This window comes from Corvus kubaryi, unplaced genomic scaffold (assembly GCF_017639235.1).
Source record: "Corvus kubaryi isolate FWS band 111438036 unplaced genomic scaffold, C.kubaryi_AGA036_p1.0 76, whole genome shotgun sequence".
Classification (NCBI taxonomy): domain Eukaryota; kingdom Metazoa; phylum Chordata; class Aves; order Passeriformes; family Corvidae; genus Corvus; species Corvus kubaryi.
In genome coordinates, this window is record NW_024582063.1 from 7,628,571 (window position 1) to 7,654,336 (window position 25,766).

At 38.3% G+C, this 25,766-nt stretch overlaps 1 protein-coding gene across 6 annotated transcripts in view; it reads left to right on the forward strand.

The window, feature by feature from the left end:
- The window catches only part of ESRRG (estrogen related receptor gamma), a 342,923-nt gene that overhangs the window by 312,661 nt on the left and 4,496 nt on the right, over positions 1–25,766 (forward strand). For all 6 annotated transcript variants that reach the window (XM_042051853.1, XM_042051852.1, XM_042051850.1 and 3 more), the window contains one exon: positions 15,223–15,492. In XM_042051853.1, the coding sequence (XP_041907787.1) occupies positions 15,223–15,492 (270 nt within the window). The remainder of the gene's footprint in view (positions 1–15,222; positions 15,493–25,766) is intronic.

Here is a 25,766-nt window from a genome sequence, read left to right on the forward strand (position 1 = left end):
AGATGGCACAATTGCAAAAGAAAGAGTTTGTATCTCAGTCACTCTGTGGCCATATTGAATATGACTGTTAAATTCTTTGTATAATTAAAAGAGATAGGAACATTCATACATTTTGTTGCAAATTGATATGATCTTTTTTGTCAGTGATCTGAATAAGATTGTACTATAGTTTTTAATTTAGCAGATTAAGAAGCACAATTAAAATATCATGAAAAAGATCATAATCTAAATCTCTGGGGTTTTTTTGCTTATCCCTGCCAAGTTGATAACAAGAGCCGGTGTATGTAACAATTACCTTCACTACTGTAAATTTACTCTAGTTTGTGGGCTGAAGTGTTAATAAATACCTTGCAGTATTCCAGAGGGAGAAGCTTTCCATCTAATTAATAAAACTGGGAAGAATACCCAGGACACTGAACCATATCTTTCTTATTAGTGTTGGCTTCTACAAAGTAGAATCCCTGAATCTCAACACATTAGTAAATGTCATACTCCTGGGTTGCACAGAGACCTCTTGAAAAACTGCTGATTTGCTGTGGAAAAAAATCACCATAGATTTCAGAAACAATTCAGCTAGGGAATACCAAGTGTAGAAAATCAGTGTAAAGTATGGCATGCATTATAGCAGCTACAATTTGTCCCCCATTTGGTGAATACTGAAAGCGGAAACATACAATTATACACCCTTTTCCCTTCCATTTTTGGTCTGTCCTCATGCTAATATCTTTCCTGTGTCTGAATGTGGTCTTACTGCAGTCAGGGTTTTTTTGAGACTTAGCAAAACCTCTCATTTCTGTGTTCTCTAAAGCAGGTTTCTTAAAATCAATTTCTGCTCATATGTAAGATACAGGCAGCTGTTCATTAAAAAAAACCCAAACCCAAAAATCACTTGAAGAAGGAAAATGTTTTAAGACCAATACTGAAAAGAAAGTCTTTCACTAAATATGTAAGGCTATTTACCTTTTCCTTTGCAGTAATTTGTATTTGGCAAAAACAAACTCTAACTTTGCCTCAGCTAATTCTCTTTCAAGGTAGTTTGCACTAAACTAGAAATTAACTTTCTGACACACACAAAATTTTTCACTGTACTTTCTTAAAGTCTTACAGTACTCTTAAATTACAGAATACTGATGACAGGCATTGTCTGACAGGCTAGACATTTACTTTAGAGGTTAAAACTTCATGCATTTAATTTGTAAAATAAAAACTTTAAGGTGTTATTTACGCGTTTTCTCACATTATCATCATTATTAGATCAGTGTAGCAAACTGGTATTACTCCTCCGATAGAAATAGAAATAACATCTTTGCATTTACTTCCTACTTGAAGTGTTTGCTCTGAAAAATGCTCTTGCTGTGTATATTCATAGCTGCTTTTTACTCTACTGATAAGAGTGATGGGGAGGATAAAAAGACGTAAAGCCACAGAGCTTATCTGTGAGGTTGATGCTAATTTGGTTAAATGAGTCCACCGGACTCATTTAGAAAGTAGAGAAGGTAAAAGATCTTCCAGCTTCTTTGTCTACATCCATTCTTCTCAATTTCCCTAGTGCATGTTTTATCAGAGCTCTTCACCAAATTCTGGTAAATTCTTAGAGGCAATTTAAAGTCCTGTCCAGGAATTACAGTCATGTGGTGTTTGTATAGTCTAGTCTGTAGATGTTCTGATGTATTGTGTGTGCTTAAACCTTTTGATTTGGGTTTGGTTGGGTTATTTTCCCCATTAAGAATGCTTATGAGGCTTCCACGTGCACTGCAAGGAATAGATCTGTTCACACCATGTACAGTGAATACCCACCATACATGCAGTTTCAGTGAAGCATGTTAAAAGCAGGTACTGGTCCTTAAAGACCATATATCAAGCATCCTTGTCATTATGCTGGAGGAACCTGAATTGTGCATTCCCTTGCCTGTCTTCAGGTTCAGCTTTGTTGACCAGTGACCCCTTGTGACTCTGTTCCCTGTTTCAGAAAACACTTCTTTGATCTGACCCGGGTGATTACATTATTATTTTGTCCTTCAGCAAAGACAGTTTTTTGTATGAGAAGAAAGGACATATTTAATAAGCAAAGAATACAAGTTAATGAGCAGGTGATCTTTATTCATTTCGGTAGCTTTTAGAAACCCTGGGCTTGCTCAGTACAAATGCGTGCATACACAGGCTTATGCAAACACACACTAATACATGCACCTGTCTGCTTTTGTGGCTGTCATAACACAGTGGATCTTCCTTATCCATTGTTTTCATCTTTCCATAGTAGCAGTAGAGTGAGAGCTCAGTTGCTGTGATTTTGAAATTCTTTGCCTGGGGCACATCTCTCTAGGCTCTTCTGTTCTGAGCTCCACTTGTTAGGAGTAGGTTCCAAACACCTCAAAGAAGGGCAGCCCAAATTCTGAGGCTTCAGTTTTTAGGAAACTAGGAACTGAATGCTATAGGTCATCAACGCATGCTGCTGTCTTCAGCAGTGATCAGCCTCAGGGGAGGGGACATCAACCCCATAGTAGGCAGAAGCCTCAGGGAAACTTTTTTTAATTCCTTATGCTTAGAGTTTAGATAAAATAAGGAAGAAAAGTGTCTTTATCCTCTTAATTTGGATTTGGAGTATTAATACCTAGAGCTATTCTGGCTGTCCATGTAAGCATCAGCTCCCTCTCTGAGTTCTTGGCTTCAGTGACATCCTTTGGCAAGAAGTTCTCCAGTCCAGCTACTCTGTGAATGAAGAATTTCCCTTTGTCTTCCATTTTGAATTTCCTGCATTTTACTGTAGTGGTGCTTGGTCTGTGTTTTGAGACAGACAGAATAAAAGCTTTAAAACTACTTTTTATATCATTAATTTATCTACACTTCTACTGCATTCTCTCATACCATCACTATTTTGAGGAAGACAATTCCTGCTTTCTGAGTCTCTTTTCATAAGAGTTTTCTTAGGCACTGCTTTCCTTTCTCTGAACCTCCTCTAAATCTGTCATGTTTTCTCTGGAAAGGGCCAAGCCATTCTGTTGATCTGTTAGAAATCAGAGAGTACTGTTGATATTTTTATTTTAACTTCTCTTGTCTTCCTGAAGTTCTTTTAGCCTCAGCCATGAGCATGGCATCAGCTTCACAACTGACCGTGGGCTACTGGAATGGGTACTAACAGAAGCAGTTTCCAAGCTAATGTTTTCACACTCCTCCCTGGACTCTTTCAGAACTGGTCAGGAGCTGCAGCTCTCCATTTCTTTTTCTCACCTAGAGATCATTTAGTCAGCCTTGTCTCACTCTGGAGGGACTAACACTGCATACTCAGAAGGCCTCCTGTCTTAAATTAAAGAGGGCATTGATGGAGGTCACCTCCATAACTAGGACATAAACTACATTCTGGTGTTGCAGGTACCAAGAGCATATATAATCCCCTTGTTTCTTTAACTTGCACTGAATTTTAGAAGTATTTTCATTTTCAGACTGAAAATAAAATAATGTTGGACAACGTTGCATGAAATTGCATCTCTGGTGCTGCCTCCAGTGAAAGCCTATCGTGTAACTTCACCTCTGTGCATCTGCTTACAATAATGCATTTAGAAATCAGGGATGGTTGCTTTTTTCAGTCTCAGAAGCAAGTGACCTGGATTCACTTTAAAAATATGATTTGCAAACTTGTTGACTAGGATTCTTCATTTGGAGGATGACTTGATTTGTCCACATAAATCCCCTTTGTCAAATTTAATAGATGGATAAAATGACCCCTTGCCTTCCATATAAAATTTACAGTCCTTAAAAAATACGGAATTTTGTGGGGGGAAGTGTGAGGGGGTTTTGCATCTTTAAGAAACCAAACAAATTCCAAACTGAATAAGAGAGACAGAGAAGGTTGCCTTTTTGCAAGCCGCCAGCTTTCCCAAGTGTCTCATCCTCTCCTCTCTGTCATCCTGAGGCAATGTGCCTGCATTTGTGTGTAGATTTATAGTTTATCTTTATCTATGGCTTCATCTGTAGGTAGCTATTATAGCCACCTTGCCTGGATATTGTTTGGGCCTGATAGATCTGTCTGTAGTTCATCAAAGGCGAGCTGAGTGGCTAAAAGCCATTGGGTCCAGCTGAGGATGAAATACGAGCCATCAGCCTTGGTAATGGCTGTAAAATTTCATAATTACACGGCCTTTATTACATTGCATAATGATCCTGAAGCAGTATGGAACAATTAATTAAGATTTTCAACCGTGGCTCTTTCAGAAATTAAAAGGTGCTAGTGGCTGAGAAATGGGGAAGTGTCTTGTCCTAAAAGCATTAGGGATGCTTAAGAAGTACTTCCTGGGTACTTAAAAAAAAGAAAAAAAAAGGGGAAGGAAAAAGAAGAGAAGAAAAAAGACAAGAAAAAGAAGATAACTAGTTAAGCAGCTAATGTCAGAGTAAAATTTTTGTACTTGACTGCTAATTCTTAATGTCAAAGCTGGATCTAAAACTCCTGCAATAGTCACTGCCATAAAGTTGTTCTTTTCTGTTCTGTAAAAATCTTCATGCCTTTTTTCCTCTGTGTTCTGTTCTAGCCATTTGTCACATTTATAGAAGTTGAGCTCTGCACATTATTAAATAAATGCATGCCATGACTCAGGAGGAGGGTCACTTAGCTGCGTATTGGGTGTACTGACCAAGGATTTACTCTTACCCACTTTCTCATGTCTGAGGCCATTGAAATTCTTTGAAGGTCTCTGCAGTTTGACAGACATCCCCAAGGAAGATTTTTTTTTCTTTACTGTTTTGATATTTTCCTTCTTTCCTTTTCATCTTGTAAATGCAGCATGTCAGATGTAATATAATATTTTCCATGAGATTGACCTCAGACCTGATCAGAAGTAATTAGATTCCTAAGGTGCTGCAAAGGTGTCTCATGGATTTCTGATGTACATACTGAAAGAAAAATTGCTTATATATGTGCAGGGAATAGGCAGGGAGAGACAAGAGGCCTGAAGCTGTGTGTGTGCACATTACCTGTTGTGATCAACTGCTGGGTACAATTCGGGGGGCTAACAAATTGTAACCCAGGTGGGATGTGGAGTACTCGCTGTGCCAATGGCAGTAAAACTGGTGAAGACAGCAAAAATAACCCTGATGTTCTCCATGAGCCAGCAAAGCTTTCAGGTCTTTAGGGGAAGGAATCTCCTTTTCACTATGTGCCTTCCCCTCTCCCTCAAAACTGTTTTGATTCATGCAAACTCTCAGTGTAACTCTTAGGTTGGATAAGCATTGAATGTTACTGTTTTTAAACTGACCAGTCATCATGTAAGGTCCTATCGTTCTAAATATTTGATGAGAAGCTAAGGTCTCTCCAAGGCACCTCTAATAATAAACTTCCTGCAGGAAATTTAGAAAGGATTATGTGTTTCAAGGAGGAGCTGGCCGCTTAAAGTAAATTCTCTTGTTGAGTCATTTATTCCCTTAATAGGAATTTTCTGATCTGCTGTCATTCTTGTTCACACACTGGGTGTCACTGCCTCTAAACCACTTGTCATTCTTTAATGGAAACAAAATAGTCATTGCAGTCAGAGCCGCAATGTCATTCCACTACCCCTTGCTGTGTCGGCAATAGTGAAAATGACAGAGCGGCTCTCAGTAGGGGTAATTAAAATGTAAATATTGATATTTTATTATTTGAAATTACTTTCCAGTGCGGCATTTAATATCTCTCCATCTGTGCGGCTCTGTTTAGCGGTCACTTTAGTGCAGCTCTGGGATGCCAAGCGGCGGCTTGATCCCCGTTATGTCAAAATGCTTGTTGCTGCTTAATTTTGATATCTAATTAAGTGGAAAAGTACAGTCCACACTGTAATCCATGGCATCTTAACCAGCTGCTTGGGTATATTTAGAATTAATCTCCACTATGGAATCATCCTAATGTATGCAATTAAGAGTCTGCCGATGGCTAATTAGGTGTATTAGAATCAGGCAGCTTCCATTTTTTTTTTCTTTTCTTTTTTCTGTCTTTTTTTTTTTCCCTGTGTGTGGACTGTTGTAGACTTAAGACACAGCCTCCAGAGATGATGTTAATGGGACATGCACACTCAACTAGGTAAACTAGAAATTTCACATTCACGTAGGAGAATATGTGCCTCTCTTCCCCAAACCAGGGAGACTGTAAACATCATCTGAAATTTTTGGCATCTGCAGCACATTAAGAAAATCAACTAACCAGCAGAAAAGTTTTAAAAATTAGGAAGAAGATGGAAGATGTGTAGGACAGTGATCTGAGCTGTTATTTTCCTGCCACAGGGTGGGAGGGGATATTTACCCAAAATTTTGCAATCTGAAGATTTTGTTTTGGCAGTGGAAAGAGATTTTAGGTAGCTCAGCACACACAGGGTTAACAGAGATACGTTGATTGGCTCACAAGCGTGGTTGTCTCCATATGCTAATACATTCCTGTATTGGATTCATATTATTAACATGATTGGGGAATTCCTGGAAACCTGACTTGGCCTGATGGAAAGACGGAGGGAGCAGGGATTGCCACAGCTCTCAGGGAGGAAATGACTGGTGGCTTCCCCAGGGGAGCAAAAGGCAAACAGCAGTGACCCAGCACTCTTTGCGGAAAAGCCCTCTCAAAGCAGACCTGTAGAGGTTACAAATAAAAGGCAACGTATATTAAATGCACAAGAAATCCCTCCTTTCTGTGGAAAAAAACCCTAGAAGTGATACTTTACAATCCAGCAAAGTTGATTTTGAAGACTAGTGTGCTGAAGAAGCTTGAGCTTTTAAATTTCTTGATATCCCTAGTCAATATATGTGATTGTTGGGAGGCTGATGCGTACAAAGGTTGAAGCAAGCAGCACCTGAACCAGCCCTGATTGTTTTTACTAGTTTAGCAAGGTTCCTCTGTCAAGTTTGTGCTTTTTTTTTTTTTTTTTTTTTTTTTTGTTTAGTTGAGTAAAAATTAAAAAGGAGGAAAAAGGGTGGGCACTTTTTAATTATGTGTGATTGTAGTTATATTTCTGCTAGCTGAACTCTTGGAAGGATCTAGGTAAGGCATACCACACACAGGATATGCAGATATTATGCTGGCTATTCTAAGCTGAACTGTATTGCTGTTCTCTAGAATGGATTTTGGAAGAAATTCAGCCCTGTTCATTGTACTCTTTATTTTTCATCTATGTGCACTTTACTAATGACTTAGTGTAGTTTTTATTTTTCCGCCTACAAACCTGGCTTTATTGTACTCATACTCAAATACATATATCCAGAACAGATTGAAGAAGAATTTGGGTGAAATCAATATTTATGTTGAAAATATGATTAATGGGTTTTTTTATAAAGGCTCAGTGAAAAAAAACCTAATCAAGGCCATAAATACAATCCTGCTCCATTTTCTCCTGTGATTTTAGGAGCACACCATATCATGACATCCGCCTCTGCTATCTTCAATAAGGGGACGAAAAAAAATCCTGTACTCTAGCCAAACCATATTTGAAGGTTAAATTTTAAAGAACTGGAAGAGTTAACTTTAAAGAAGCAGATCAGATCACATATGTAGTGCATTGAAAAGATCACCCTCAGGAATCTGTGAGTTCATATTGGTGACCTGAAGGAGACTTACAGCTTCATTGTGCCATATTGCACTACTAGTCTGAATTTTTAAACTTTTTACATTGTCCATGTCTTAGAATTCAGCGCCTCACTGCAGGGAGGTAGTGCACCAGAAGTCCTAACTGTCTTACATGGACAAAAAAAAAGGGGGAATTAAAAAAAAAAGAAGCAGTTTCCTGGAAAACACTTACCAAGTGTTTCTCTGTTCTCAGAGCACCTGGTGATAAAGCAAAATATAAGTGTTTCATCTTATATCTTTTTAATGTAAGGTTGGTTTCAGCTTGCAGTAAAGCCGTTTAAAATTGTGGAAGTTCCAGTGGTAAAATCAGCCTGAAGGGAAAATCAGGTATTAATCTGTTTAACTCTCTTGTCTTACATTTTCCTTCTTCTCAGTGAATACTGAGATAATAAGGTGTGAAATTATAATGGAAATAAAGAGTACAATACTTTAAACATTTCCAAAAATGCCATTGTAAAGTAGACATAGAACTCCATACATGGAGGTCCTACCAACTATGTTCTGAAGCAAGGGCAACTCACCAGGTTTTTTTATCTTTAGTGGTTCACTGCAGAGTGTTAGCAACTGGTTATGTGAAGTCAGGGAGACATCCTTAATCAGTCCCATTTTCCAGCTCCTTTCCATTACTAATGCTAAAGAAGCAGCTCACAAGATCTTGCACTTTAACTAGAAATAGGAAATTTAAAAGCAGCTGCCTGGAAATATTTGGGTGGTTGGAGAAGGGTGCCTCTGCTCTCAGTACTGAAATCAGTTCAAACTGTAGTGGGTTACATCTCACTATGTGCATCTGACCCTGGGAAGAAATGACAGGCTCAAATTGCTCCTGTTTAGTGTTATCATGTAAGGTTTCACAGGGTAAAAGACAAACCAGAAATATTCCTAACTGGTATTTAAATTACATTAACACCTTTTTGTATAGCTTGAGTGAAAGGTCACGCTAGACAAGCAGCATCTTCACTGTTTATAAATGTCTAATTTGCTGCTTTTAAATTGCTGTGAACTTCACTTACTTAGTCCTGCTGAATGAATCCAGTGTTGCAAATACTTCTGACAAGCGAATATTTGCTTAGCGAGAATCCATTGTTCATAATGGATTGAGAGGGACATGCAGTGTGAATGCATTTTTATTGCCGTGCCATCTCTCTGCTGTTGTTTCAGTGAGATGAAAGTAGCGTTGCGATAACAGCCCCGGGTTTCTTAGTGCTCTGCGTGGCATTTCCCGTCCTCCTGGTAGATGTTAGTGAAAAAATGCTTATCACAGGCATTTTTCCATGTTATAAAATATAAAAAAAAGTATGTATATTTTATAAGAACTTGGACAGCAAGAGTTAGGAATACAAACACACTTAAAGAAAACCTGAGGAAAGTACGCAGGCTGGGCTGAAAACATCCCAGCTCTCTCCAAATGCCCTTTTATTTATTTATTTATTTATTTACTATTTTTTTTTTTAATTCGAGGCAGAGTGACTCCCGGGCACCTCTGTGTGTGCAGCCCAAGCTGCCCTCTCCCAGGGCTGCACAGATAACAGATGGCAGTCGCCACTCGTCGTGCCGCTCACAACAGAGCCCCGGTGCTGCCTTCGCAGTGCTCTGCCGTGGTGGCAGGAGGAGAGGGGAGGCTGCACAGCAAAGCATCGCCCGGGAAGGGCGGTGCTCTCCCTGTGCAAACCTTACTGGAGGGAATCAATTTCTAAGAGTACCTTTAATTGCAGAAACCCAGTTCTAAAACAGCATGGAAGCTGAATCCAGCAAACGGCTTAAGTCGAGCCTTTGGTTGCATTTCTGGTCACTTGGAGTTTGTGCTTTGGAACTTGATTTTTCATTTTCAAGTCTGGGCAAATACCTGCGTTTTTTATTTTGTGAGATGACACCTTTCACATGAGAATTCTCACTCAGACTAAATTTCAGCTTGTTACGGGCATCAAGTGCATTAGTCTTTGACTAGGGGCTCTGTAAGCAAAGGGGTATGAAAAAAAACCCCCAAACCAAACCTGAAATAATGGATTCACCCTGGCATAATGAGTTGTATCTGTTTCTGTTCCAGCTTTCAGGAAATTTCATCCATAATCTGGGAAATATGTTTGGTGATTAGTGAGAGCACTCTCCTTCTGCTTAATGGTTTTCAAAACCACTGAAATGTTTGTGGGTCGTGATACATATTTTTAGACTACACGGTACTTTTAAATGTAATTAAATCCAATTTTTCTTGAATTAATATAATAAAAAGGATCTCTTAATTCAGATATATGTGGGAGATTGAGCCCTGCATGTAGCCTGAAAAAATGAATTATGCCATCCTCTTCCTTGGATTTTTGAGAGAATAATAGTAAAGGGCAGTGAGGCTATGAAGCTTTCTTTCAGCAAATGCTATGACCATGTCTAGAAAACATTACATAGCCCTAGTAGAAATTTCACTGCTGAAATTTCCCTGGCCTTTGTTTACATCCCTGGAAGGCAGCTGAAGTTGCTGGATGGATCCAAGCTCTTGGCTGAGTGTGCGCCAGGGAGGGAGAGGAGGGCAGAGTGACAGCTGTACATCTGAGAGTGTGTTGGACACAAGTCTGATCTTGAAATGGAGTTTCTGTATATTCACCTCAGTGCAGCCAGGATAAGCCTTTGGTCTGCTCTTGGTTATTTGACCATGAGGCCATGCACTCTCTAAGTAAAGCAATCCAAGCTAAAAGAATTTTTTTTTTAAGTATTTATTATATTAGTTTGTTCTTTTGACAGTGGTGACTATACATCATTTTTGAAATGAAAAAAACCAGTACTGGAAACATCAGTACCCATAAAACATTTAGAAAGAAGTTAATCTATCAAAATTAAGTGTAAATAATTTAAAAATCTCAGTCTTGATATTTCGACTGTGTAAATGTATTGAATCGGCAACACACTAGTGAACATGTCATTTTCAAGCACAGCTTTGATTATAAAAAATGTAAATGAAGATATTTGAAGTACAAACCAGGGCAAGAAAGAGGAATGTTTTACTCATAAAGGTAACAATCACACAAACAACTGGTAAAATAAATAGGAGGCAATTATCAGAAAAGTGAAGCAACTCCCAGATTTGCCAGCAATTGCATAGCTGGTTTGATCAAATATTCAGATTTCTAAATGCATACCAAAGTGGAAGGGAAATTCTGTCCCTGCAAAGTGAAGTAAACTCTAGGATTTAAGTCTGAGTAGCCTCATTGAGGCATTGCATCAAATGTTTACAGATGAAAACAATGGTAAGTCCAGCCACTGTCTTTTTTTTTTTTGGCCAGTAGTTCTCGAAGTGCTGTGTGCAAGGCACAGATCTTACTTTGGCACTTGACCATCTGCAGCTGCTTCACTCTGGCCCCTAGTGAGTTAGTGTCCATGAAGTCCATCTTAATGAAGTAGAGGAAAGGGTCTTCAGGAATATAAAAGATTTACCCTGCTTAGCATGGAGCTGTGTGCAATGTGAAATAGAGAGCAAGTGGTGCATGTGCTGATATTTGAAAAGATCTGTGGTTTAAACAGCCCTGTTGAAGAGGCTGTGAACTGTGTTTGGAGCTGGCTTGGAGTGCTGAGCACTGCAGAGTGCAGTCAGCTCGATGCCCCTTGTTCCTATAATAAAAATGCTAAGGCCTTTTTACCTATTTATGTCTTCTTCCTTTGAGCTTTGGGTTTACTGGTATGCAAAAGGAAAAAAAAACAAGCATATGTTCAGTTGCTCAATCAACCTTTTCTCAATCCACACTCAGTGATCTCAGTGAGTCATTACGGCATAATTACAATTTGAGTGTGATACACTGTTTGTAGAAAAGTATCTATTTTTAGCAGAAGAAACACTACAGTCCCTGAAAGGAGGAGAAAGAAAGGGAAAAAAGGAAGAAAATCTGTAACCAGCAAATCAATGCTATTGTTAACTGATATTACGAGACACCCCGTAGATTTACAATGCTTGCACTCAGCCACATAAAAACCACACTGGGAAGAATGCCTACCAGGGGTTAAATTCATATGCCTGCGCTGCAGCCTATTTCTGTCAACACTCGGCTCAGGAAATAAACATTTATGCTTTCTGAAATGAAAGTGTATTTTTGAAGACTAGCCGTCAGATATTTTTTGCCCTTCACACTTTCAAATGCTTAGCCTTTTTTGTAAGTTGACTGCAAAGTGCATCAGTTTGCTAGGCAAAAAGAAAAAAAAAAAACCTTGACAAGTGCCCATGGCATCGTTGTCAAGCACACGAGCGTCTAGTAGAAGATGGCAGGAGGGTTGGCACAAAACATGCTTCCTTCAAGCTTCTTACCTCAGGGGTACCTGACTCTTGAGAAGCCTTTCAATCCTTCCAGATGACGTTATTGCAGACTGTCATCTGGTTTTTTTGGAGTGTGCTGTATTGCAGATAAACATGCTATTTAACTGCAGGTCAAGGTACAGAGTCATCCTGCCAGCAAACGCCTGAGATACATCAGATGGCACTGACTTGGGGAGGGAGATGGAGAGGGATCAAACTTGTCACCACTATGGTACATGCTAAAGGGGGAGAAAGGTGCACAACATTGTATTTTAAAATGTTATTACACAGTTCTGCGTTGAAAGCGGTGACCTGCAAGACTCCGAAGGATTAGGGACCCACCAACGCATGACAAAGTTCCAACCCACACCATCATGCAGCATCTCAGGGTGGTTTGGACAGAGCTTGGAGATGGGACTGGAGAGGCTAACCCTGGTCAGAAGGCTGAAAGGGTCCAAGTTGGAGACTTTTTAAAAAATAGTTACAATTTAATAGAAAATATCCCCTTGTCAGCATGGTTGATCTGGAGGATTCGCGTAACAAAAGCTCACAGACTCAGAGTTTGACATGAAATAAGTAAAACCTTCTCCACACAATTAAAAATAAATCTCTGTTTATAAATATATAAGCCTGTGTAATCTATTATTTTAACTGTGACTTGTTGAACACATATTAAAAGGGCATTGCTGTGATACAAGAGACATGCTGGATGCTTTCACATTTTCTGAAAAACCAAAATACAACAAAAACAGATTAATTACAACTTGATTCAGCTTAGCATTCCCATGAGGGATGCCTTTAAAAGTTAAAACATGCTTTCACTGAACAGGCTTTCAAGCGAAAGTTACTTCGATCAGGAGCAAAATAGTCATGTTGATTTGATTTATTATTGAAGAGTGGAACAGCATGCTTCGTATTTGCCAGTTTTTCTAGAATATAAAAATTTCTTTTGATTTTTTTTATGTGTCATATAAAAACAACTGGTATATTTACTGCCCCAGAATGCAGATTTTTCAAGAGTGCAGTACAATAAATTATATCAACATCCCATTTTTCCCCCTCCCAGGGCATATTCTTTGACTGTAGCACACAATAAATGTTACTGAAACATAGCATTATTTATTTTTAAAAAAATAAATCCAATGCTAACAAACCTGTATGAAAATAGATAAGTGAATAAAAGAAGGAAGTTGGGAGTTTTTTGGGGGGATAAAAAAGAATACAGAGAGAAATTGCAGGTTAAACTTTTTAAAATCAAAACTGATTTTATTGCCTTTTGCTTAATTAAACCTTTCAGAAGTGTGTGAAACATTATTATACCTGAAAAATTGTTAATTTGTAAATCACAGGGACAAAAGGGCTCCACTGCAACTTTAAAGTTTCTATGCACGTAAATGTCAATAGAGTGCCTTCTCCATCATCAGCACTAAATTCACATTGATGCCTCTTTTCTTCTCTGTATTGATCCTTCCATGAGAACGTAGATTTGTATCTGTTAATTAATGCGTCCTGAAACAGCGTTTGTATTAATCAGGCAGATAAGAAAAATTGGATGCCTGCACCCTCATGACAACCGTAAAAGTGCTGGCCCTGATAAAATCGTGGATGGACCTCAATAAAAAAGTTCCTCCTTCCACTCAATAAACTAATCATCCTGCTTTTAATTATTCGGCAGAAAGATGTGTGGAGATTGGAGAATGTGTAAATCTATTTACTAACAGCAGTGTCTGGGAGGGAGAATGGGGCTGTCACAGGACGGTGCTGCAGGCTACATTCTCTGTCCATCTGCTGCTGCAGAAAAACTGGTTCTTGAAAGCCAGCAAGGAACAGAAATGTTGGAGCTAATTGAAATCATGAATTCCTCCCTATAACCTTTGAAATGATTATTTCTTCTCCATTTCCCTCTTATTTATTTTAATCACAGATGTGTTATTTTCCATTGTCACATCTTCAAGGGTTTCCTGTTGTTGTTGGATCAGGTTTTGTTGTTGTTTTTTTTTTTTAAAGGTAGAGAGCTATGGTTCTATCACAAGACTCAAAAGACAGGAAGAGAAAATGAAAACAAATAAGGAGAGAGAGAAAAATGAGAGAGGGAGCACATGCAGCCAGTTTTATATTTCATTTTTTATGGATGCCTGGTGGTTTGGATGTGGGCTTTTCCTTTTTATTGTATTAGTTTTGCTGCTTAGTGCTTATAGAGAAAATCTTGTTTGGAGTAGATGCCTTGCAGATTTGCTAGTTTATGATATATTCTTGCTTGACTGTAACTCTCGACTTTAAAAACAGAAAACTGCATTTAAGTGTAATTGAACACCAAACAGAATGTTCTTACAGCGGGAACCCTGTCAAAGGACATGTAAGCAACTCCATAAACAACTAAAGGAAAGCCTTAGACATGTCTTAAGACCCTTTAAGAAAAGCTTGACTAATCCCCTTTGATGATTTTATTAAGTACTTGTGGTTGATGGTGCCAACTGGCAAACTGCTGCATTTCACCAAGAGGCCAGGAAAATCACTTCCTCTCCCATATTGTTTTCTAGTACCCTAATGTGATTGGGATATTAGCAGTTTGATATAATAAATTAACAGGTACTGTAAACAAGAGTCTGAAAAGGTAAGACAGTAAAGATGTTTGCCCTTAGTGATCCTATTAGGAAAGACAGCAGGGAGAGGGGGGAAAAAAAAGCAAAAGTTAAATTCATTAAGAGGCTTTTGATAAATTTTTGGTTGCCCTCACAAAGAGGATCGTGTGACTGCTATTCTTGTGGCACTTCAGTGTGCCACCCTGTTATTTCAACAAGTGTAGTAGTGGCAGGAGCCAGGACAGAAGTGATCAGTGTCTTTTCTGAGAAGGGTGGGTGTTACTTCTCTTTTCCCTGAAGTTAAAGTTCAAAGAGAATTTTTCTCTTTTCCATCATTACCTTAATTCTATTAAAACATCAAATCTTCTCTTTCAAAAAAGTTTTCTTTTTTTTCTCCTAAATTATCCTTCTTGGATTATGGTAGTGCTGGATAGAGTCAGCAGATCCCTGTTTCACAGAATTAGGTTTTTACAACTAAGCACAAGAATTTCAGGACAAAGAAGATATCATACAAATCACAGATTGCCACTGCAGTACCCCACGAATTAATATGATTTTTACAGGAAGAGCCTACAAATTCCTGCTTGTTTAAAACTTTTGTTTTGATTAGAAAATGTTTGGTTTTATGTTGATTTATTTTCCTGTAGTAGGATGGGAAGGTGACACGCAAAAGCAGAAGGGGGAATAATAGAATGCATGCATGTTTTATCACAATGTATATAAAAATAAATCGAAAAGAGGATCAGATTTCCAAATGTGCTTAATATTTTTCCTGTATTTTTTTTTTTCCTGTTCAGGATTTTCCACTTTGTCTCTAGCTGACCAGATGAGCCTTCTGCAGAGTGCTTGGATGGAGATCTTGATTCTCGGTGTTGTATACCGGTCACTTTCTTTTGAGGATGAGCTCGTATATGCTGAAGATTATATTATGGATGAAGACCAATCCAAATTGGCAGGCCTTCTTGACCTTAACAATGCCATACTGCAGCTGGTAAAGAAATACAAGAGCATGAAGCTGGAGAAAGAAGAATTTGTCACCCTCAAAGCTATAGCACTTGCTAATTCAGGTTGGCAGAGTGGCATGATGGTTGCTACATTTTTAATGTGTCTTTCTTTTTCTTTTTCTTTCTTTCTTTCTTTCTTTCTTTCTTTCTTTCTTTCTTTCTTTCTTCTAAAATATTTTCTGTGTGCTTGCTTAAAACAGGATTTTATAATAAGAAATTGCTGATCAGACTTTAAAAGGCAACAAACAAAGCAGTTCAAACTAAGAACAACTTTCTGGTTCAAAGTAATTGTGGAATATGTTCCTAAGGGAGTGGAGAATATTCCACTGTATGATCTGGAGAGTGTTTTACAGGCAGAGATCCCTTCAAATGAATATAGATGTTGTTCTCCTAAATCCATTTCTTAATCCAGACAAGTCTAATCATTGCAATTAAAGCAAAAGAAAGGATGCTGGAGAATATGTTATATATTTTCTCTTTAAAGGCAGCCACTGATTATTTGATAGTCTGAATTCAGGATATGGGAGGAGGGAGGAAATCCATATTGGGTCTCACAAGGACCACACCTTACCTTACGGATCCTTTGCATTTATGAGAGTGCTTCTGCAAAAAATTATTAACTGTGCAGAAAGAGTTAAAAAATCTCAGAAAGAATTTTTTTTTCCTGCATTTGAATTTAAAAGTGCTGAAGCAGTGAATACTGTCAGATAAGTAAAAATCGTTTGTGCTTTGTTGTTTTTCTTTTTGTGTCTCCTTAATGCTTTATTGTGGTCTTAAGTCCCTTTTAGCATTTGCATAAAGTTCACGATAGATCCCTCTTTAATGACGTGCCGATCATTAGATACCTGTGTGTCAATAACATGCTCTGATGCTATGTTCCATTGACAGTCACACCGTGCCCCTCCATCTGCTTTTGTTTTGACCCTATCTTTGAACTTTATCTTGGTTGCTGGCCAGTAGTTTTCCCTTTAATTACAAGAAGGAAACTGTCAATAAAATCTGTTAAATGGGATGCAATGAGTGGCTTGAATGGGCGGACGGCTATTTGTTCAAATTCTGCAGCATTCAAGGTATTGACAGTTTGTTTTCTGGGGCCATATGTGACGATCAATCTCAGGCTGGGCTCAGCCGCGCTGAAAAATGAAAAACCAGATTGCTTTTGCTTACTTGTGGATGACGACTTGTGATTTGGCGCGGTCCTAGTGAGATGAGACCTTCTGCCCAAATTGCCCCCCTGAGAGCCAGGACGCATGACTGTTTTTAGAAATAATTTTTTAATTGATTTTGTAATTAACAGTTCATCTACAATATTGATGCATGAATCCTCAGATTGATAGGAGGGAAATTGTTTTCAACAATGAAGTTGTACTTTCCTATTTATCTTTGTAATGTGATTTAGCACTCTGCATTTTTAATTGGAAATATAATTCAAAAACATGCAAAGCCAAAATGCTTATTAGTTTCTTTGTAAAATATTCTCCATCCCACTAACTCTGCCCTTAATTTTAGAATATTATCTTATTCCAGATTAAACAAAATGCTGAAATGCCTCTCAAAGATCAAAATCATTCTTAATTGAAGATTTATTTATAATTTTTGACCATTGTAACTAGACACTTGAGGATGCTTTGCAGCTCCAGGAAGGTTATTTCTCAAAATTGGTCATGCTTAATGATCAGAGCAAGGAAGTTATCTGCAATTAGGAGTCTAAATGGAGAAGGGTTTTTGTATTTATTTAAATTCTGTAATTCAAAGAGTGAATTAAAAATGTTTCTGCAGTTTACTTGACAAAAAGGATGAGGGCTAGAATATAGGGATATGACTCACACCTTCCCCCAGCCCAAAAAAAAAAAAAGGACATGCAGTGTTTAAGTAATAATAAAAAATAACTGCTGCCAAAAAAAAGTTTAGTCATACACTGTGCATAGAGTGTATCAAAATCATCTGTAGCTTCATTAACTTCACTGGAAATTACAACCAGGATAATGTCAGAGATAAATACAGTTCAGCATACTAAAATTCAGGGCACATTGAAGTGAAAACATTTCCTTCCCTCATCTTAAAAGAAATAAAATTGCTGTCTTAAAATGAAACTGTTGCAAGGAGGAGTTAAAAAGTAGCCCAGCCATTCCACTTCCCTTTCAACAGAGTGTTTTGGCTGCTGACATTTAGTATTTCAGCTTCAGGTTGTGCATGCAGCAGATACCAAACTTCTACCAGCTGTAGCTACACTAACCTCTAGGTGTAAAATATCACCTGCAGAATTACAACCCATCAGTGGCTATCAGATCCTTAGTGTTTTCTTTACAAATGCTGCTAAAATTAAAATAAAATTTAAGGTGGATTGATTTTTTTTCTTTTTTTTAATAGACAAGAGCAGAATAGCTTATTTTCATACAACTAGGAACTTGGTTTATGTAAATGCAGCTATATCAAAAAAACCCCAAAATGCCATTAGAAAATCAACCAGTAGCAATTCACATTTTAATATATTTTGTTGCTGCTTCTGCTTTCTTCCATTGTTTGTTCTTCCACTTTAAAATATATTAGCCTTTTTATAGCTGTGGAGAGTATAATAAGAAATCTTGGGTGTTTCAGACATTTTTGTCATATCCACACTGTCTAGAAAGATTCCCAGTTTGACTCTACTGTAAACAGTAGACAAAGATGGTTTTATAGCTGTGTATCTGTGTTAGTGATTTATGATACAGTGTCATAGTACTTTCCCTGCTGGTGTTTGGAAGCAGGAAAAAGAAATTGTAGATTGTCTTCATATCGATTGTATTTTGTTTGAATAAATGCCACAAGCTTTGTTTTGGCCAACAAATCTCAGTAGCGTGAGCATTAAAACACACTCTTTTCTTTAGGCCTACAGAGCCCATTTGTGCAGTGCTGGATCTGAGATAATCCGGCCATTTGGTCCCTAAAAGGTGGGGAGGAGTCGCAGTTTTTCAGGGAGATTCTCTGACAGCCGCTATCAAATGTTCCCTGTGCAGGGCTGGCAGTGCCACACCACTTCCATAAATTTCCAGAAATGCAGGATGTGGCATTGTGGATGTTGTGGATCGTCACTGATTTCACACTGAGTGCATATAGACTCTGAGAAGTCTAAATGCACATGTAAGAGCACAATGCTGAAATGTATAAACATTCCAGTCCTGCGTGCGTTAGGTCTGTACAGGCATTTCAGCAGTTACATTTAATATGTAAATACGGAATTTATCAGGTTAGATTTAAGCATCTGCATTGATTTGATAGTAATTAACACAGCCTTTATACTTCAGCTCCAGAGAAGTCACTCTTTCCTTGGCATTGTCCTTGTCCTGCCTGTATCACGAGTTCCTCCCCTCTTTCCCTGCCTTCTGTACACAAAAGCCAGGAGGTACCTGGAAGCCATGGGATGCGGCTGCCCTGCGTTCCGCCTCACACCGCCCAAATGAGGCAAGCTGGCACCAATGAGCACTTTGTTTACCCACGCAGAAAATCAACTTTGAATGGTTTCCAAAACATGCATGTACCAATTACTTCCTCGTGTGTAAGGGAAGGTGAAATATTTACAAAATATGTTTGAAGTGTACACAAGTGCAGGCACGCACACGGGAATGCTCCGGCACGGAAAAGAGGAGCTGCTCATCTCTTCTGTGCTTGGATGTGCTCCCATGTATTGATTAGGGAAATACTAAACAGGAAGTTGCAGGTGAGCAGTTTTTTGAAATTGCCTAATCAGTAAGGACTGAATTGGACCTCCAAGCCAAATGTTGCAGAAGAGCTTAGGAGTCACAACTGAGACCAGAGTTTTAAGAGAGGCTGAGGTCACATCTAAGACCTAACATAAGGAACTGGAGTGTCATAATACATCAGCACCTTTGAAAATCTGATATCTGTGCATCTGCTTCGTAGGCTGCTGGCCTCTTGAAAAACCTGATCCAAATGTGGATGCTAGGCATTTAAAAGTACAGCCCTATGCACTGTTGAAAATTTAATCTTAAACGCTAAGTTACTGGCTGTGTAGCCTGTACCAAAAGAAGGAGAAAGGGACTTCTGCTCACCATCACATTATCACATTTCTGGTCTTTGATATTAACTCTCCTAAAAAAAAAAAAAATTGCCCTTTCAGTACTGAAGGAGTGTGAACCAAAAAGTATCTTGTGCATTTTAGCATAATAAAGTGCTGATCAATACTGGTGCCAGTAAAGTAACACTGTCATCTCATCCTGTTAAAAAATTAGTAAGTTCTTATAAGTTTTTTAGCTTTCCAGACACAGTGTACTCAGAGCACTAGGCTATCACCATTATATGATATTATCATAATAGAAATTAATTGGTAGAGCCCAGTAAATCACTTACTCCACAGGACATCATCTTTATTCCCAGTGCATGTCACAATGTGCTATATTTCATTTCTAATAATGTCCATTTTTTCATTTTGTTTTATATAGTCATCTTGTTAGTGTTAGAATTCATGATTAAGACATATCTGTCTTGACTGGGCATATATCTATCTATATCTATATCTGTATCTGTATCTCTATATATGTATACACACACAGCTGTGTGTTAAGGGTGTGTTACCAGTGTTTATTTTGACAAATATAAATAGCAAGGTCTTAACTCTTTCATGTAGTTTTGTATAGAGAGTAGTACAGCATAGAAACAAATTTTTAGAAAAGGAAGTCACCACTATAATCAGTTTTCATGTTGCTTGAAGACAGTTTATTCCTCATATTCCATTTTCATGTAATGAAATTGATGACACCCAAAATTCTCAGAGGAAATAAATAACTGTTACCATTTGCTTAATGTTAGCATTAGGAAATGGCAGCTGAGTTAATCAGTGGTTAATTAATGGTTGATCAATGGTTAATCATAATTTTTTTTTTTTTCTGGAAGCTGCTCTAATAACTGAGTAACTTGGAGCTATTCCTCACTTAGGGAATAAGCAGATACTATTTACATGTTGGTAGCGTGAGACTCACAAAGGGCAAGAAGCGAGGCCAAGCTTAGTTGTTCTCCATGGTAATTTTAATTTCTTGTATCTTATAGTGAATAAAAAGTACTTTGAAGCCTTCATTCTTCTAGTTGGTGTCTCAAACCCCAGCTCTATCATTTGAGTTCCCTTTCTCCAGGCTTTTGTTGGCCTTATGGTGTAGGGTCTTGAGCCAGTTCATACTGTGCTATTTGTTCTGCTTTGCAGGAAATATTCCTGTATTTATTGTCCTCACTACCTCTCCTAGTGGAAAGTAAGCCATTTCAGGAATGAAGACGAAAATGTTGGTTTACTGTGTTTTAACTTCCTTATGTCAGTGGTTTTAGCTCACTGCTAATCCAGTTAGTCCCTGAAATAAACTCCCTGTTCTGGGAAGTAATTTCTCTTCTTACAACGTCTTCATTTCCTACTGTGTTTTAAAAACTGTTTTGAGGCTTCCATTTTCATCTGTTCTGAAAAGTAGGCCAAACCAGGGCAGTCCAGACTAAGGCCTCGTTCACTAAAATCAATCACACAAGCCTTTGTTTTGTGTTTTTGGTTTTCACTGCCTATAATTCCTATGCACAATTCTTAATTTATTCCTCTTTCATTTTCAGCATCTATTCTGATTGAAATGTCTGTTTCCAATAGAGTACTCCAGATGTCAGACCATTTTTGCCATATTGTTTTGTAAGGAAAAATATGCTATTTGTCACTGTGTTTGTGTCTTAGCCTAACCATGCAGATCCCAGCAAACAGTTCTGCTCAGGGAAGACAGGCAGGTGGTCAAAATAAAGTATATTTGTTTACCCAACACAGGGAAGACCAAAGTAAGTATCTGGGGCAATTTCAGCTCTAGGTGGAAAAAGGGCAGGAATTCTTGCTGGGTGAGAGAACTGAGAACTTAGTTTCATTTGCTGTTGGCAATTTCCATGGGTTGCTTCTGTCTTAAGCAATATACTTTTCAAAATGTCACTGTGTTGTATTTCTCATAAAAATACACAGAAACACAGTGTGGGCGAGCACCTTCTGTCCCTGTGGCAAACCTGGCACATGTTTCAGGGGGAGAGGAAGGGGTTCTGTAGTTCTGAGAACAGTTCACCCATTGATAAACACTGCAATGGGTTTTGTGGGGTTTTTGAATTGGCAGTACAATCTAGATAAAAAATCTGTTTTATTTGAGACATAACCCAGATTAGGATTTTTTTCATCCTTACATAAAGCAAAAACCATTTTGCTTTTTGTTCTTAATCTTGATCCTCATCCAGTTCTTCCAGGATCCTAGAGCTTTCTAAAGGGATTTCTCCAGACTGAGCCTGTGAACTGCTCAGCTGTATGGAATCAGAAACATCACAGCAGTTGCTGTATTTCAAGTACTTATTGGTATCTACCTTTGCAATGTGGTTTACCAGCATCTTAATGTGTGTATTCACTGCTACATGCTCCCTGCTGCTTGATTCACTGTCTTATTTTCTTTTTGCTGTCTGTATTTTCTGACATGAAGAAACACTTCATTTAAGACCCCTGGTTTTCTTCCACTTCCTAGTGACGTTATATACAAAATGCATAGATACCAGCCTTTCACTTTCCTCAGAGTGGGCTTTTGAGAGGTTTTCTTGCCCTCAGTTCAGGTGCTTTTCAATTTTTACCTAGTTGTTGCCCTTTGTGGTGTGTTCTAAATGATTCCTGTGTGGCTGGATGTTTGTTTGCTGCATTTGAGATGAAGCTTGAATTTTAAATGAGGTAGATTGTAATCTGAGTTTCTGTCTGGACCTTGAGGTGTTTTTCTTGAATGAGAACTCCAGTTTTCTCCTATTTCTGTGCAATGATCTGATCAATCGGCTGATCACAAGAGTTACAATTCTATTTCCCCATCCTGTGATGGTGAAAGAAAGCCTTTGCAAGGATAGAATGAGATTCTCCAAGCAGAACTCAATGAGTCCATGTACTCATTTGTTGATCTCACTCTCTCCCATGGCAGCTTTGATCAGGAATAATGTTTTCCCTGCCAGTGAAATCCCATGTTCTCAGCAGTTGTATCAACAAGTCTTGTGTTTGTCTGTTTTCAGTTTCACCAGCCTGGGATCATGTTTTTGTAGGGCATTTTACCATCAAATTCTGCTATCTTTCGAATGGCACTTTGAAATGACCCTGTTTAATTTCATTGTTTAGACAGGTGCTGATTTTTAAGTGTATTACATCTGGGTGTAGGTTTCCTCTGGATATTACCTGTGTGGGATGTAACTGTAAATTATTCAGACTGCCTGCAAAGCCACTTATAAAAAACCCCAAACCAGCCCATAAACAAAAGAAAAGGGTTTTTCATGGTATAGGAAGAACATCCAAACTCACTTATAATTCAATTTCATATTTTCTGTGGAATTCTTGCTTTCTTTCCAGATTGTCACACAAATTGTGTGTGTTTCCTTAAATTACAGTGGTTCTTGATGGCATCACTGAGGATTGGGTTTATCCCAATACATGAACAATATTTAGCAATGAGTTAGCCTGCTCTGAATTCACTTCTACATCTGCCAGTCTGTAGTTACTGAAAAGATTTCTCTCTTTTATTTTTCCTCCTCTTTTCCCCTTGGCTAGTTCAGCATCTTCAACCATTTTCCTTATTTTCAAAGGCTACACCTGAGGGACTAAGATCTACATTCATTTAATATCAGGAATAAAGTGGAAGTTCCAGACTGCAAGGCTAAAACTTGAAGAAGGATTTTTGTAGAGATTAATATTTTCCTGGGCAATCTGCAAGCTGAATCATGGTCTAATTAAATAGCACAGATTTATTGAGTTTGTGTTTAAACATTGGCAGACCCTAGAATGAGTAAAGCTGAAATGAGTTTGAATCTTTTCTGTAAATGGGGAGTTAAATTATCATAGTAATTTGATTACATAATTTTTAAATCTTTCAAGCTAAATCACCATTTAAAAAGAACAGTTTGAAGTCTTAATCACCACTGGAAGTGCCCCTCTCCCTGCTGTTTTTTCTTACCCCATTCCTTGTAACCAAATCTGTTCCCCAAGGCACAGCTTCCTGCACTGATCCATGAACCACCATTTGGCAGTGGAGAACTGGCTGGGCACATTCTTCCCAGCTACTAAATTAATTTCAAAGATAGCAACAAAATACATTAAATGCTTTACTACATTTATCTTTCGTGTAAGTAACTGCCCTGTTTACCAGAGGGATAGTACACAATCATCCCTGCAAGAAGAGGGTAAGAGCCCTTGGTTTTGGATGTTGTCCACACAGAGGAAGAGTTTGAGAGTAATTTGGAATGTAATAAGCTGTGTCAGAGGGTGGGTTTTGATTCCTTTCTGAGGCATGTTCTCTTCTTTTCCCTCCTCACTCACTTTCATTGTAAGTAATATGTGGAGTGTAGAGATTCCTAACATTGCAGGCCAAATTGCTCTCCAAACTGCAGAGTTAAACATCTTAGACAAGTTTCACCTCTGTGTGAAAAATACATTTAGTCTGGACTCCATACATCTATTTTCGAACTCACGGTCACTGTTACAAATACTGATTCTGGGAAGAATCAGACCAGTTTTCTAAAGGGTTAAAAACTAAACCTCTGTAGTCACATTCTCCAGAAATACCTGTCTCTTCATGCAGTATGGTGTAAAAAAAAAAAAAAGTCATGAGAACAGTCAGTCTTGACTCATCAAGGATTTGTTGCAGGTAAAATGCTCCTATTTGGTTCCCCAGAAAATCTGGCCTTGGCACTGTGGATCTGGGAAGCGGAGGAAAAGATGTGTAATTTCTGCACAAACAGCACATGGCTTATGGAAAAATTATTTGGAGTAGCAGATCATGTGTTCTGTAGCACAGCAGTGAATATCCAAGGACTTGGTAAAGAGTTAGGGAGTAAAGACAACAATTTTTTTGGAGATTGCATTCCAAATTAAGCCTGGTGGCTGGACACTATGCTTAAGACATCAGTCACGTCTGTATGTGTGTGTTAGCATGTCTGTATCGATTACATCTGTTTGTAGGACACAGAATTCAGGGGGTTTGTCTTATTGACACAGAATTACTAAATAGAGCTACCCTATTAGAAAACTATCAAAAATGCATGGATTTGGGGAATGGTCTCACATTAATTAGAAATAAATTTTGCTAGAGGTAATATTTGCCTGTCATCTTTTTCAAAATGTTGTAGCCTCCTTCATCCCTAGGAGAGAGATTTCTGTGTCTGTGCTTTCAGCACAGTACACCTTGATGTGCAGTATCACATCCCAGCAGCATATATCTTAGCTGCATGCTTCTTAGAGCATGTATTCACTAAGACTCAGAATTATTAAACATGTAAAATTCCCATAGGACTCCATTATGTGTAATTAACAGATAAACTGTCATCAGAATCAATAAAACGTGCTAAATGATCCAAACTTGTATATAATTAAGTGTCTGTTTTAGAGCAGGAGCTGTAACTTCTATTTTTTTTTTTTTTTCTTTTCAATTTGCACATTTGTTGTGACAATAAGAGCTGGAACATTTTTGTTAACCTGTTACTTACTGGTTTGTGTTTCAGTTTACATGTTTGTGTTTGAAAGGAGACAGGTATTTACTATCTGGCCTAATTATCTGAGGAAATAGTTGCATGTCAGCTTTTAGGAAATGAATCTTAGATGCATCTTAATTCTCTGAATATAATTCAGATATTTGAAGCACGTGCAAAATTTGATGTTTAATCAACAGGGTAAAACATGAGGCTCTGTCAAATACTGATCCAGAGCATCAGACTGCTGGTTACAGGGCATGGAAACGTTGATGGAAGTGGGTTTTTCACCATCCAGAGCCTCAGTTGTTATTCTGTCTGGGAACAGGAGCTTTATTCCAAACCCAAAAATTAGGATGCAAAGCAGTGTTATACTAAATAGAATTTCCAAGAACTTCAATCGTGCTGTGTCCCAGTTTCACCCTGAGCAAAGTGTGGCCTGCCCCTGGGGCTTGTACCCCGTCGCAGCAGTTGTATTTTCATGTGGTGTTTTATTGGCTCTGTAAGTCTGTTGACCATCCCAATTTTGGTAGCTGATAGGGACTGTTTGGTGGGCTCTTTCACCAATGACTGTTTTTCCATACTTGCATTCACCTCACTTTGGACCACATCAGGGTTTCTTTGGCATTTATGACTACATAAAAGTCAGAGAATTAGGGCTGCTCATCCAAAGTAATCTCAGCATGGTCCAGTAACTGCGTGTTCTCAGGGACATCTTCACTTTCTGTAGCTATCCAGTTGAGGGGTTTACAGTTATTTCAGTTACATATTTTCTCTTTATTTCACACTTCCATTGCTTTAATCTTTTCGGGTCATGTAGCAGTTTAGTTTAGTTCCTGGTGTGTGTTGTGTCTGGGCCT